We start from the raw sequence: 14,697 nt of genomic DNA on the forward strand, positions 1-14,697 counted from the left end.
TCTCATCCTCTCACTTCGGTCTGGTGCTAATTTAAAAAAAAAACAATAAAAAGCAGACAAAGCCACTCAAGGAGACGCGTCAGGAAGGCTCACATCCTGACGGTGGTCCAGAGGAAGCCCCCAACTCCAGGGTTGTGGGGGAGTTATTATTTATGGAGAGTTGTTTCCTATAATGGGTTCAAGCGAAGTCAACGTTGCCCCTGTGCTCTCTTATTCCTCTCATCATCCATCAGTTTATCTATTAGTTAACTGAACTTCACCAACAAAGTGCACTCCATCAGGCCAGGTGTTCAACCCAGCTCCATTATCAAGATTTAATAATTTCCCTTGCTATTCCCGCCTCCTACTCAGAACGATGCTGCTTCTGCTGCCACTTCATTTTCATGCTCTCCAAATAATCCTGGCTCTTCCTCGGTGCAGCTCCGTCGTGGCTGCTGCCGACGGTCTGTAGTTTAAAAAGTCTGATTCTGCTTCTTGGTTCCTGTACCTAAAGGCTGTGGCTGTGTGCATCAATCACTGCTGGCCATTTAGCTCTTCTTCATCTCACCGTAGTCCCTCCGTAACCCCCCGCTGACTCTCTGAGGGTGGGCTGACCTTCCATCATACACACTCATCTGTCTTTAGCTGAGAAACATCTTTCAAAAAATGATTTTTATGTCCAACATCTCTAATAAAAACATGTCAAACCTGACATGTGTGAAACCTGCATAGGATTTAAGTGAAACAAAACTGCTAATACAACAAAATTTAATACCAACAGTAAAAAAAAAACTACATAAACAAATAAATAAATAACATTTTTTAATAATAATAATAATAATAATAATATTCTAATGTAAAATATGAAAATGACCAAATTGGAGGAATAATTATAAAATATGATTTAAAAAATAGTTTTTCTGAACAGTAAGGAACTTCAGATGCTTTGACCTAAAAAATGCACTTTTAGAAAATATTTAAGTGGTGATGTTGTGCCAGTTTGTTTTTATTCATGGACTAGGACATTGTGATGAAACTAAAAACCCACACGATCTTTACATATGGACAAAAAGGACTGTGCAGCATACTGCTGTTGCACACAGAAAGAATTGATCATTAGTTGGTGGATTTCTAATTTTATTTTAACGAACAAAGTAATCTGACAAGGGACCGTACCAAATGTTAATGCCAGTTATTTAGGGATTTTCCTGACATATACAGAAATATCCAACATTTTAATAAATATGATCAGAAATACTGGAATATCTGTATTTGTCGAGATACGTAGGCAGAAATCTTGGGCTCCTTTTGCAGTTGTGTACATTTCACTCACAATCAAATCAACAGACAGACCAATATATCTATACCAACAACAGAGAACAAAAAACGCATAAAACAACAGTTACCTTGCTGCTTGAGATGCGTGGGGATTTTCTTGCCTAGTGTGTGAGCGTTCAAGGACAGATGAGGCAGGTGGGTGAGTGAGTGTGAGAGAGGGAGTGGTCAAGCAGAGCTGAGCAGATAAATAGACAGTGGAGAAATGAGAAAGTGTAATTCTTCCTCAGTGTGATATATCATGTCGCCTGTGACAGCCAGCGACCATATGTCATCAAATAATCACTCTCAGTAATTTGCAGGGATCTCTGGTGTCCTCCCTTCCCCTCTGTCTGCCCTTGTAGTATATTCCCATGACACACAGTCAAACTACAGGTCTGTTGACACGTAAAGCGCTTCATAAATTCAACACACACAGATCAACTTTGACTTGACTTATTGTGTTGCTGGGATGCATGACAATGAAATACAACATCTCAAAGGTATCTTCAAAATCTGGTCTGGGGCCATTTTGTGGTACGGATTTTTATATTATATTATAGATTGCTATAAGGACGGAGAACGAATGTAGTAACAAATGAGTATTTTTTGGCTAACTTTTGGGTGAAAATTAGGTGGTCTTTTGCTTTTTTTGTTTTTCTTATGTTTTTGTATTTTAAAAATATGAATGTAATACATTTTTATGTATCTACTGTATTTTTGCTAACTTTTAGCAACGTCTGTGTTACATTTTGTGTTGTTTGTTATTTTGTATAACCCTGATCTGTAGCGTACTGTAGCAGTTTTGTTCAGTAATTGTAAAACCGTAAGTTCAATGTATTCTTTTTACAAGGAAATATTTTTCTTAAATAGTTTATTCTTTAACTTAAATACTTTATTCAGTAAATTCGGGGATAGCATTTGGTTGATTTGTTTGTTTACATCAACAAATCTCACCCAACAACTGGCACTTGAGAAACGGACAAAGCCATGTAAATTGAAGTCAGCTTGGCATTCAGAGCCACACTTCTGCACCTTTGGTTGGGGGAAAAAAGGGACTCTTATCCAGAGTTGTTAATGCATGCACCAAGCCTTCTTCTGTTTTTAACAGAAGTCTATAATAACAGCAGGATTAAAGCAGAACTATGGGGAAGAAAGCAGGAAGTGTTTTTTTATTTCTCACAGTAAGATAGTGATCCTGCATCTTAGCAGCCGGGCTAATAGGCTATCACAAATGATCCCTCCACAGGAACGTCCCTCTGCATCAGTAATTCACAATTTACTGCTGTTTCCTCACATTCCAATACCACTATAATACAGCAGAGGAGGTCAGAGTTAGAGATGGTTGTTTATGTGTTCCCTGAGCTGCTACTGTCAAACAAACAGAGTTATAACACACACACACTCAATTAAAATACTAAAAAATATCATAATGATTATTATACAACAAACAATTCCACAAAACAAACAAGAACAGACATGAAACAAATACATTAAACTGTTGTTATTTGTCTTTCTGTAATGTAAACTGAGGTATGTTGATGATTTCACCTGATTATTTTGATTGATTAATTCTTCAGGTATTCCATACTGTAATGTACTTACTGTAGACTAGTAGCACAGCTATAACCACATTTAAATACTCAATAGTTTGTATATTGGAGTATTTGCTTTACTTTTTAAATAGTAATCAATCTTTTGCTTTTATTTCACCGCATCTTGTTTTTGAATTTTTGCCAACTCTTCACTACATAAACATTTGATTAAACTCAAGCCCAGACTCTGGCTCGTCCATTCCAACACTTTGATTTTCACTGTTTAGGACTACAACAGCTGAACTTTCAGAACAACTTTTTTTTTTAACTTTCTATCTTTTGTTGTTGTTGTTGTTCTGAAATTGAAGTTGAAAACAGAAAAACACATAAGGCTTTTGTATCTATCTATCTATGAAGATCAGGAATCTAGATTTGACATTGAATTTAAATCGCAGGATGGATACACACACAGTAAATGTGTGATTTCCTCTAATGTGTGTGGATCTCAGCCTGAACAGGCTGTCAGTCCGTTCATCCTCGTCATGTTGCTGTCAAAGTCCTGCTGCAGAGGACTGACGACCAGCCCTGTCAGACCATACGCTGTCCGTCTCCCTGAGTGATAGAAATGTGGAGTGTCTGTACGTATGGACGGATCAATTTCTTTCACTCTGTCCTCTACGTCTCTATGCTCTTCCTCGTCATACCTTTAGATTCACTCGATTCCCTCCCCCACTGAGGGCTGGATGCGTTCCCCTGCCGCTGTCTGAATGTTAATCCACACCTTTCATACATGGCTACGGCTTTCCACTCTGTCATCTGTCCCTGCTGCGTGTCAACTCTCGACCTTTCCTCTGTTTGTGTGTCCATCTTCTCTTTTGTCTGTGTCTGTCAGCTCGGATGATCATGTGTGCGGCCTGTGTTTATTTCACGGTGTGACACAGGAGGGGTTTGTCGCTGACTTGGGGATGCTGTGAAAATGTCATTGTTTGGCTGCGCTCTGCTGTATGACACAGTTTATACAGCGTTGATGACTTCCCATCCCCGGCGTGGCCTTCTGCTATGTCTGCCTGGAATCAGGAATGATAAATAAGTAGTAATGGGAGTGAATCGGTGGGGAAGTCAGCCAACGTCTTTCTGTCATCACTTTAGAAGGTTGCGACCCCAAAGCACGGAGGCACAGAGCTGCTAAATTATTCAGGCTGTGTCTCAAGCCCTGATCTCAGGAGAAGACGGGCCTGTGATTGCTGGGAGCGGACTGACTGACATTTGCACATGAAAATCGCCTCTGTTTCCCCTAAACACCCATTTTGCTGAAAGGGAACAGCAGAGGGACCTGGGTTCAGTGTGAGATGGGCTGTGGTTCCACTGAGAAGTGGGAGGGCTGATGGAGGGGGTTGTAATTAGAGGAACAGCGTCGCCACTGGACCTCGGCACACAGCTGTGGGTGCATAATCCTGGAGAAACAAACTCAACAACAGAAAAGTTGTTCCATGATAGTGATAGAACCGCAGTTCATGGTATATGAATATCCTAAATGTGCCAATATAATGAGCATAAAAGCTGCTCGAAAATTGAAGCGGCTGAGGCAGACCTGAGGGACCAGCTGACTCATAAATCATCTTTCTGAGTGGGGTCAAGGGCCATTTGACTGAGACATGAGCTGAAATGTGATTTTAGTTGGGGGAATATTTTCTCACCAATAATGCAATAATACAATCTGTGCATCCCGGCTTACATATTGATTAAATGACAACATTTTGTGTACAAAGAAAGTCCAGATTGTTGTGATCAATGCTAAGAAGAAACGGCGTGTTCCAAACGAGCCGATGCATGTTTCCTCGGAGAACGTCTTTGATGCATTACGCTGCACAGCGTTTGCATGTGTTGCAAAGAGCATCATCAATATTCACAAATCAAAGTTTGGGCTATTACATTTTGAATCATTAGGTTTTTAGCCAAACAGTCCACACAAAACACCACTTGTTAGCTGTTATTTGTCCAATTAAAGCAGGAGGCGTTTGATTAATCTGTACTCCTTCCAGGCTGCAGTTAAAGTGAGGGAGCAGCAGAGGAGGAGGAGGAGGAAGAGGAGGAGGAAGGCTGGGAGGAGACTGTGAGCATCCCTCTGTATGCTGGACCACGTCTCTGAGCTGGAGCCAAAGCGGAGCTGGGGTGAGCAGGAGAGGGGGGTGAGGGGGGGGGTGCAGGCGGTAACTGGCCCTGCTGGGAGGGTGAACACAGCTAAGGATGGAGGAGAGCGGGGGAGAGGGGAAGAAGGAGAGGGTGGAGCATCGGACGGATGACAAATCGTGATTAATAAATGTGGTTCAGGGCGGCAGTGTGCACGGTTGTTATTAATAGAGAGAATTAGAGCGGCCGTGCAACTCAATCTGCACACTGTCACTCTGCATCAGGGCCCATAATCAGAGCCTAATGAAACAGCACAGCAGCAGGATGTGGACACATGCACACCTGTGCACGCTGCCTACAAATGACAGTACAGTAAACACACACACACACACACACACCTGCACAGGTGTAACACACACACATGCACACAGAAGAATGTGTTCATGCACCCACGGATGGTTCTGAGAAAGCGCTCCTTATGTTTATGAGAAAAGTTGTTTCGACTCCACCCACAAAATGTCACTCTTTTAGAGGTTTTACAGAAAGCAGAAAAATCATTTTTTATCATTTTTCATCACAGGCAAAAAGAAAATTTGAAAATCAAGAAATTCAATTCACAAACAAAAAATAAAAAAACAGGAATTTCAAATATTTGTTGTTATTGTTCAGTTGTGTTCACTTTCTGCTCAATGTCAGACTACAGTCATCCGTAACAACATATTTCTGCACGTCTCACCGGCCTTTATTTCATTTATACTTTTGTTCGGTTCTTTATTGTAACGTAGGCTCTTCCACTTCACGATGGTATTTTTTCTCTCTATAATCTCAACGTATTTTCAGTAAAATTCTGACCTTCCTCCCACAGATTTTTGTTCTAACTGCTGTATGTTGTTGTTGGTACAGCGGTGACTCACCCACCTCAGTTATTTTACAGCAGCTAAAGACACATTTCTCACTAGTTTTCTTTCTGGAGGTATTAAAAGATTTGATTTGACTTCACCTCTGACAGTTTGGTTCTGTACCTTGTGACTTTTGATTCTGTGAACACTTTCTGACTCCTTTTGACTTCTGACGCCTCCTTAACTCCAGGATTTGAAACTTCTTTTTATTACTATGGAAATTGTTTTACTGCACCGTCAGTGTCCTAACACTTTAGATTTAAAGTATGGGTCTTTGATTTTGCTGTGATGCGTTCAAAAATGACAAATTCAACCAAAAAACTAAAATCTTACATGGTGTATCAGCCCTTAGTTTACTACGTACATTTTTTACAGTATTATTTCCCAAAAAGAAATATATTTAGAAATGCAAATCTGTCTTTTTTAATTATATTTATTTCGTTACAAATGTTTTTGGTACTAGTACTTTCAAAATATATCTTTTTTACTTTCTAATAATTTGTCCTGAACTGTTTATACATGTAGGAAATATTCTAAATAACCTAAGAGATGTTGTTAATTGGATGTATTTGACAAAACTATTTGTTTTTAATATCCATAAACTGCTGAACTACATATATTGCATTTACAATATTTTATTCCATTTAAGATGACTCGACATACATCGTTGGTTTGCTAACTACAAGCCGCAGCCGTGTGAGTCACGCGTCATTTTCCTCAGAGACACCAGTGTAAATGCAGCAGGGCGTGTCCTTCCTTTGTCCAGCCGTACACTTCTCCCTGGTCTCGGTCTTTCCCCCAAATCACCTCTTTATATCCCTAATGACCTCAAAATTGATTTACAAGGCAGTAATCCACACAGCCAGGAATGGGATCTTAATAGCTGCGTGGACACCCGTCAGCGTTAACTGGGCGAGACGTGAGCAGTGGTTCCCCCGGGAGTGACAGGCCTCCAGCAGCTACACGCCTCTGGAGGACGATATGTCATCATCCAGCGGAGGTGATGCACAAAGTGTGTTGGTCACACTCTCTCCTGCTGGACTGGATTGTGTGACGGTGCCGCAGTCAAACACAATATGTTACAAACACTGAATCGTTACAGACCAGTGTCTTGGATCACATCCGATCTCAGGCTGTGCTTTTTTAAACACTAGAAAGTGATACTCAATCAAGGGCCAAATAAGTTTTTTTTTATTTAAAAGACTTTGCCTTTAAGATATTTAAATCTTGCCGTGCCTTAAAAAAGCCCACGCAGACACAACAGTCACAACAGAAGAAAAATAATGTGGCTGTAAATAATATCCTGCTCTGTCCTCACTTCCTTACACAGAGCAGAGGAGAGAAAAGTTAGGACTCCAATTATGCCGGCGTGTGCACAACAGGCAGACATTTATTCTTGGTCCATCAGAATATATGAAATCAATTATTAAACAAACTAATAACTCAAACAGCCCAGAACTGATTCTGCTTTCAGTCTTTTTATTATTGGAGACAATGGAGAGCGTGACGTCAGAACAAGGGAAGTGATAAAATAATTGTACTGAAACAGGGGGAAAAAAGAACAGACACTGGATCGCTGTTGAAATTGTAGCCAACTGTGAAAACCAAAGGTAACAAATCAGGAGGAGAATAGGGACAGAGTGAGACAGATGACTGGAGACGTGCACAGATTTTAATATTAATCACCTCAGTAATATTTTAACAGGCTTTAAAAATCCAATCCTGAGCATATTGGCTGTGACTGTCAGCAATGATTATCTGCTGGATGCTGCCGCCGGACCTCTGAGCTCTGTCCTCACAGGCCAATCTGAGTGACCCGCACAATGGGTCTGACACAGCATTTACCTCGTCCTTATATGAATGCATCAAATACAACAACATTCCCCAAATGGAACACAGCAGCTCCGGAATTTTCAAACGTTCCACGCCTTCTTATGCCTTCATTTCCAAATCGAACCAACCATCTGGAAAACACACTTAAACCTGTCCGCCTCTGTCTGCAGGGATCAGGTAGAAATGATCCCAATTGCCAGGCAGTGGTCATCGTACCCCAGCAGAGGGGGAGAGAGCGAGACACAGGTCGAGGACGTGTTGGTTGATGAAAAGTGACTCATCAATACTGTATGTGGACCTTCCTCCCCTCGCTCTCACTGCTTCCACCATTAAACTTTAAACTCAACCGATCTGTCGTTACCCCTGTTAGACAGGTGACACACGACTCGGAGGAAATTATGTTATGAGTCGACATCACCTCCTATTATTCCTCCTCTGTCATTTCAGCGGTGACAAAATGCCCAGGCAGGAACAAGAGAGAGGAATTTGCATCGCAAATGATGCTGCAAAATTTCTTTGTCTACGTCAGCGATGCGGAAAGTTTTGCCACAACGCATGATGTTCACGATGGGACGAGGACCAAAAGACCTCTGACCTGCGTTTATTATGGTTTGACAGGCTGGTTTGGGGGAAGTTCTGCTAACTTAACAGCTCGGAAAAAGGAGAAAAATGAGAAATCCAGCCATTTACAACTTATAACAATATGGTTCTGAGCTCCCAGAATTCTGTCAGTAGTAAAAGGTTTCAACATAAGTCAGGTGGTGAAGCTCAGATGGTTAAGAAAAAAACATAATAGTAAATTTACTCAAAATAATGCTACAAGTGAAATGCAACATTGAACTGTTCAATTTACTGGCACAAGTCTGACTTTCTTATTAAGTCTTTTAAATAAAGAACAATACAAATTAATACAGTGTGTTATTATAGATAACACTGATGGCCTGGTGGAATTTATAGACTCAAAAAATTCTAAGCTAGTCCTAAGCAGCATGTTACGCACAGAGGTGCAGGGGAGTGGGCAGAACCTAAACGTAGAGCTCAGTAGACACAGGAATCAAATGTACAAAAGGTAATAAAGAGTTCCAAACTTACACCAAGCAGGAAATCCGGTCTTAACTTAAAGAAACACAGACCAGGTAGGAACAGAGACAAGAGGAACCAGGAGGAGGAACTGAGGTAAAAAAAACCAAAAAAAAAAAAAACCCAGGGCACCAGGTGAGACGAGTTAGACTCACATTAGGTCACAGGTGGTTGTGATGAAACTAATAAAATTGGAGAGAAGAGGAGAGTGACAGACAGACCTGACACAGCAGAATATTTTAAGAGACTGGTTCATGTTGCACAGTACATGCAATGGTATTCTGAGCATGGCCAAACTTAAAAAAGAAGGTACAAAAAGGTACAAAAAGAAGACATTGTAGCTTGGAAACTACCCTGAAAGGTAGCCTGAGTTTTCAGTTGTCTTATATAACTGTACACAGTGATGGCAGCAGATGGCTATTAAAACTATGAAAAAGATAATCGGAGCTGTTGGAGAAGATCTTTGTGGGTGTCTTTCTTCAATTCCTGCCAGTATAAGAGTGTCATCTTCAACTAAACAGGCCGAGATTTTAGTCAATTATGAAGTCATTTAAAATAGAAAATAATTATATTTCATTACTTTTTGTGAGATTGGGATTTTTCCTGATGATATATATGCACATATATATATGATGTATATATATATATGTGTGTGTGTGTGCCCTGGCTCACAAAAGGTTGAGAAACACTGTACTAATGGGACTGCGGGATGTGAGTCTCTCTCTCTCTCTCTGACGCACACACAAACATGACAGATGAAGACGGCCACACTTACTGTCTCCACTCTTTTCTTCTCACATCATGCCGGAGTTGTTTTTTCTCCTGTCCTTGCCCCCCTCCTCATCCCCCCATCACACGGAGGATGAAAACATCTGCCTCCATTTGGCTCCGCGTTATCAAAACACGCTGCTCGTTCACTTTGCATCTAACAAAAGGTGAATGTCAGCTGTATGAGGATGAGTCTGGATAAATAATCACTGCAGTGGAAATAAGTAGTTACAGGGATTTGTTGGGACATTTGTCAGAGATTGATTTTTTTTATCAATATCAAACACTTATAAACAGATTTATTTCAATTAAAAATTGGATGTGGACTGTAGGTTATATTAAAAACCAAAATGGGAGGACAGAGATGCTGAGCGAGAGAGGAGAGAGAGAGGAAGAGAGGGCGAGAGAGAGAGAGGGAGCTCTAACAGGTGTTGGAGCAGCGCAGTAGGGCAGTGGACAGACACTGAGTATGAGCGGCAGGTTTCTCCGTGCGTCCCTCGTTTGGAATTGCGTCAAAAAAGTGCTCTGACAGATTTCCCGAGCTTTTCTTCCTCTGAAGTTAACGATCCTCCAACTTTCCTTTTCCTCTAATCTTTCCTTTTTGGCAAGAAAATAGCGGATTTAGCGCCGAATCGAAAACTCTCGTCACTTTTCTGGCATCTTCTGCGCGTCCGGCGGCTCTCCAGCTCTGCGTTTGGCACCGAAGTCCCTCAGTCATTCCGGTGGGACGCGTATTGGAAAGTAATCCTTATTAATTCTTGGACTATAAGAAAATAAGTGGTGAGTTTATTCTTTTTTTTTTTTTTACTTTTCTTTTTAATTCAACAATCTTTTTACTGTTACGATATTTTTGAAAGCGCACAAATACCGTGTAAACCTCGTAAATAAGATTTTACATCTTTCAAATATCATTAATATATTTGATAATAATCTTCATAGTTTGATTTTATTTTATATAGTAACAAGTATTATTGCTCATTTTGCTGGTGTTCACAGATCCAGTAGGAGGAATCACACCCAGGGTGACAGCAGCCACCACTTGAATGAGGACCGTGGAAATAAGACCAAAGTGTGGGCGTTAGAAAAATGACTGTGCTAACGGAAGACCTTTGATGAACTTATTCACTGACAGTTATGGCATTAAGTTTTCCATCCAGGTGAAACAACAACAACAACAAAAAACCCTTTGGATCTGAGAGAAAGTTTTTGTTTGATTTCGAAAAGGAGACAATTTTTAAAAAATTAACTCTTTATTCACTCTGTGTCAACACCTCCCAGCAGCCATGGTTTGTGTCTAATGCTGCAGCTTAAACTGGATGACACCAGGCGGGGTCAGAAAAGGTGAAGCCGTCTTTTTTAGGTAGTTTCTTTTTGTCACGACAAAAAAAGAAAAAGAAAACATTATTCATTATTGTTGGTGTTTTTTTAAGCGCGGAGGAATGTGAAGATTTTTTTTCCCTTGACGGTGTAATCGTTAAATATTTTTCGTGGAGCTGCTGTCACGTACACCACACCAGGATCCCATCATCTGTTTGTTTCCTCCCTGACCTAGAATAACGTGAACGCTGCTGCACTTTAAGGCGCACTAATACACTCTTTACTCTTCAGTCCTCTCCATTTTTTTCCCTCATTATTTCCTTAATACCAAGCTGTTCCACTGAGAGGCATCATCCTGGCCGGCACCATTCCAGCCAAAGGGGAGGAGGACTTCCTGACACTGGCCGCATCGCGGCTTAGTCGCAGGAAACGTGTCATTGGTGCTGGCGTAGGTGTGGCAATGGTTCTAATACTGTTGGTAGCCATTCCCCTACTGGTCCACACAACCAAAGGAGGGAATGCTGGAAACACAGGGAGCCATTATGAAATGCTCGGAAGCTGCCGGATGGTATGTGACCCCTATACCACCTCTCAGCCGGGCCAAGAGCTCACAGCCGTGTCCCCACCGCCCCAGGATTACTCTGGGAAGAAGATCAAGTCCGCCCTCCGTGGGCCTCCAGGGGTGCCCGGTCCTCCCGGAGCACGAGGACCCCCCGGTGAGCCAGGCAAACCAGGTCCACAGGGGCCTCCAGGTCCAGGTCCCGGCGGCTACTCACCCTCGCTGTACACTCCCAAGATCGCCTTTTACGCAGGGCTACGCAAGCAGCACGAAGGGAGTGAAATACTCAAGTTTGATGACGTGGTTACGAATGTGGGCAACTACTATGAGCCCTCCACGGGCAAGTTCACCTGCCCTCTGCCTGGCATCTACTTCTTCACCTACCATGTTCTAATGAGAGGAGGTGACGGGACCAGCATGTGGGCAGACCTGAGGAAGAACGGACAGGTTAGTAATACAGCGTGTGTGTGTGTGTGTGTGTGTGTGGATAGGGGAGGATGGATTGAGTAAGGGTGGATGTGAATACCTGGGTGTTTGTATGCACACTCACGATCATCTAACAGATTCTTTTTTCACTGTTGACCGTCCTGTGTTACCATTGACTCTCATTCACCCCTGAAACATTGACTTCCTCAGATTCCGAGCACATTCTTTCAGCAGGTGGAAACGGGAAAGCCGACGAACGAAACGGTTATCCCTCTCCTCATTAAAGGGAATTCGTCGTACAGTTAAACACACCGCAGCTACGGCTATTAGCATTCCCACTTTTACTGCGTCTAAGTGACAAGTGGCAGGATGCCAACGCCGACGCCAAAAGGGAACAGTCTAATTAGCGAGTATCATACACCCAGTCTGATTACTGCATAAACAGGAGAGCAAAAGAGCAGTGGAGAAATGTCTGTCAGTATGTGGACCAGTCAGCTAACACCTCGGCTAAATAAATAATGAATGTAAAATTGACAGTCCACTCATCCACTCCTTCATTCCCCAGACACTAATTAAAGACAGAGGGGGTGGGAGGGAGGGGGCACAAGAGGTGGGATAAATCACAGGAACTTCATCAGAAGACTCCAAATTCAGGAAACAGTCCTTAACTACCAGTTATCCATTGATTCATTCAACCCCCCCTTCCAAAAAAAAAAAAAAAAATTAAAATTAAAAATATACATTTTTACAGTTAAACTGCCACACAAAGCAAGGTAATAACAATATTATATTGAATAAAATTCAATGAAGAATAAAAGGATTTTTGTTTTTAACACACACTCATTTAAATACACCTGAAAAATGAGTCTGCAGCCTTCCACTGCCACAGCCATCTAACCAGTGTACACACAATACAAAGTTAGCCATTTCAAGATGGCCGCCAACGAGCAAATAAAGCATCCCAGAAATAATTTCTTACCAACGCAGCAGATATAAATACAGACGTATCAACAACAGAGTCACATGACAACTTTATATTTTGACGTATTGATTGAATTCTACAACAAAATTATGAACATGATGTTTTAAGGAAGACACGAGCAGTTTCCTTTAGGGCAATTGACAGTAACTTTTACAGGTACAAATCAGTATATTTGTTCATATTAATGTTTCAGAATAATGCAATTCATTTCTATAAAAATCTAGGAGAAATATTTTACAAAGAGAATTATACTTATCTGCCTATAATATGTAAAATTAAAAATTCTCTAATAAAAGATTCAACACAAAACTTACATAAATATTCATAAACTTACATGAATGTGTTAAAAGACAAAAAAAAAAAAAAACACCTTAACAATGCTGAAAAAAATACTTTTTTTCTATGACTAATGATATGATTCCAATCATTGTTATTTGTTGGAAATGTCCTGGTGTTGTAAGTCTGTAGCCCAGCACTTTAAAATACCAAATGAGTTATACACTAAATCAGGTTTCTTCTTCATTAGGGCCGATTGAATTAAATGAAAACAAACTGCTTAAAGGCATCAATCATGAAAAATCATTTAATCATATGCACGGCAGCACAAAGATAAATATATTTCCACCACCGCCGTCCTCATGTCATATATTGTCATTCAAGTCATCTTAGGCTGCTACATAATTTATACACCTTTGATTGGATCCTCTGTAGAGCGGCTATACCTTCCTCTCCTATGCCCCCCCTCCACCCCAGCCCCTCCCAAGCTTGTTCATTGATTCTCCATTAATTATCTTTTCACTCAGCTCAATTATTTAACCTGACTGTGGTCCACCTGACACCCACCAGGTGGCCTTCTTAAACAGTTCTGTTAAATAGAACAGTCATCTAACAAGGGTCTGTGCAAATGTCCACGACAACAGAGGAGGAAACTGGTGCTCTGTCAGTGAAAACAAACAGAGGAGCTGCCCGAGGCCAGGCGCTGGCCGGGCTTTACTGCACTGGCAGTATGGTCCTCAAGTCTGTAGAATCAAATGGTCTGTTTTATCTTGGCCGCAGGTGATGAAACTTTATTGGAGAGTGTGTTTATCCACTCGCTCCTTCTCTGTTCTCTGTTACTCAGTTGTAACTTTTACGCCCAAACAGATGAGGTCATTTGTAAGCTTGCATTTTTTTCCCGGCAGCTCGTCCGATTGATTGAAGACTAGACCTGACTAACAGCCGCAAATGAAACGCCAGAGACCCGCCATGTTGGGCCGCCCATTCTGAGGCAATGGGTGGAGTGGAGTGGGAGAGTAGCAAAACAAGTGAGATGCTGAAAAAGATGAGGGGTGGAGCGAAGGAAGACAGACGACTTAATGGTGGTTTGGAGACAGTGGGCTGGTAGATGAGGCATTGGGGAGGCTGCTGGTGAAGGCCGGGATGAGATCAAGTGCGATATGACCAATGGACACCCACTCAACATGTCTGGGCTTGACAAGTGATCAAGGCCGGCCGCAGGAGAAATAGAACTGATTTCCATACTGTGTTTGTGCGCTGACGCAACAGGTGCAGAGGCTGGTTGGAAAAGTGAATTTCTTGTATGAATAGATTGATATATAAGTGTACTGCCTGTTGGCGCCTGATGGACTGTGAGCGGTGTCGTGTGATGTGACTAAGTTTTAATGCTGCCAGGATCTCAGGAGGATGTGCTGGGCTGTTTCCCACTAGATTCCTTGAAGTCCAATACCTATTACCCTCAGTAAATCCCCACTCTGTAAAGCCAACCTGCTCACACCTCAGTCTAACTTTCACAAATCATTACACCATGACAGGGCTACAGAATAAGAGGATTTACACTTGGGTGGGTGGGGGGTTGGGTGGGGGGGTGAGAGGGGT

The 14,697-nt window shown here is 41.6% G+C and overlaps 1 protein-coding gene across 1 annotated transcript in view; it reads left to right on the plus strand.

The window, feature by feature from the left end:
- The first annotated feature begins 11,163 nt into the window (after window positions 1-11,163).
- c1ql4a (complement component 1, q subcomponent-like 4) overlaps window positions 11,164-14,697 on the plus strand; it is an 11,398-nt gene continuing 7,864 nt past the window's right edge. The window contains exon 1 of the mRNA XM_008318865.3: window positions 11,164-11,861. Within this exon, the coding sequence (XP_008317087.1) occupies window positions 11,316-11,861 (546 nt within the window). The 5' untranslated portion in view covers window positions 11,164-11,315. The remainder of the gene's footprint in view (window positions 11,862-14,697) is intronic.

This window comes from Cynoglossus semilaevis, chromosome 10 (assembly GCF_000523025.1).
Source record: "Cynoglossus semilaevis isolate Cse_v1.0 chromosome 10, Cse_v1.0, whole genome shotgun sequence".
NCBI lineage: Eukaryota > Metazoa > Chordata > Actinopteri > Pleuronectiformes > Cynoglossidae > Cynoglossus > Cynoglossus semilaevis.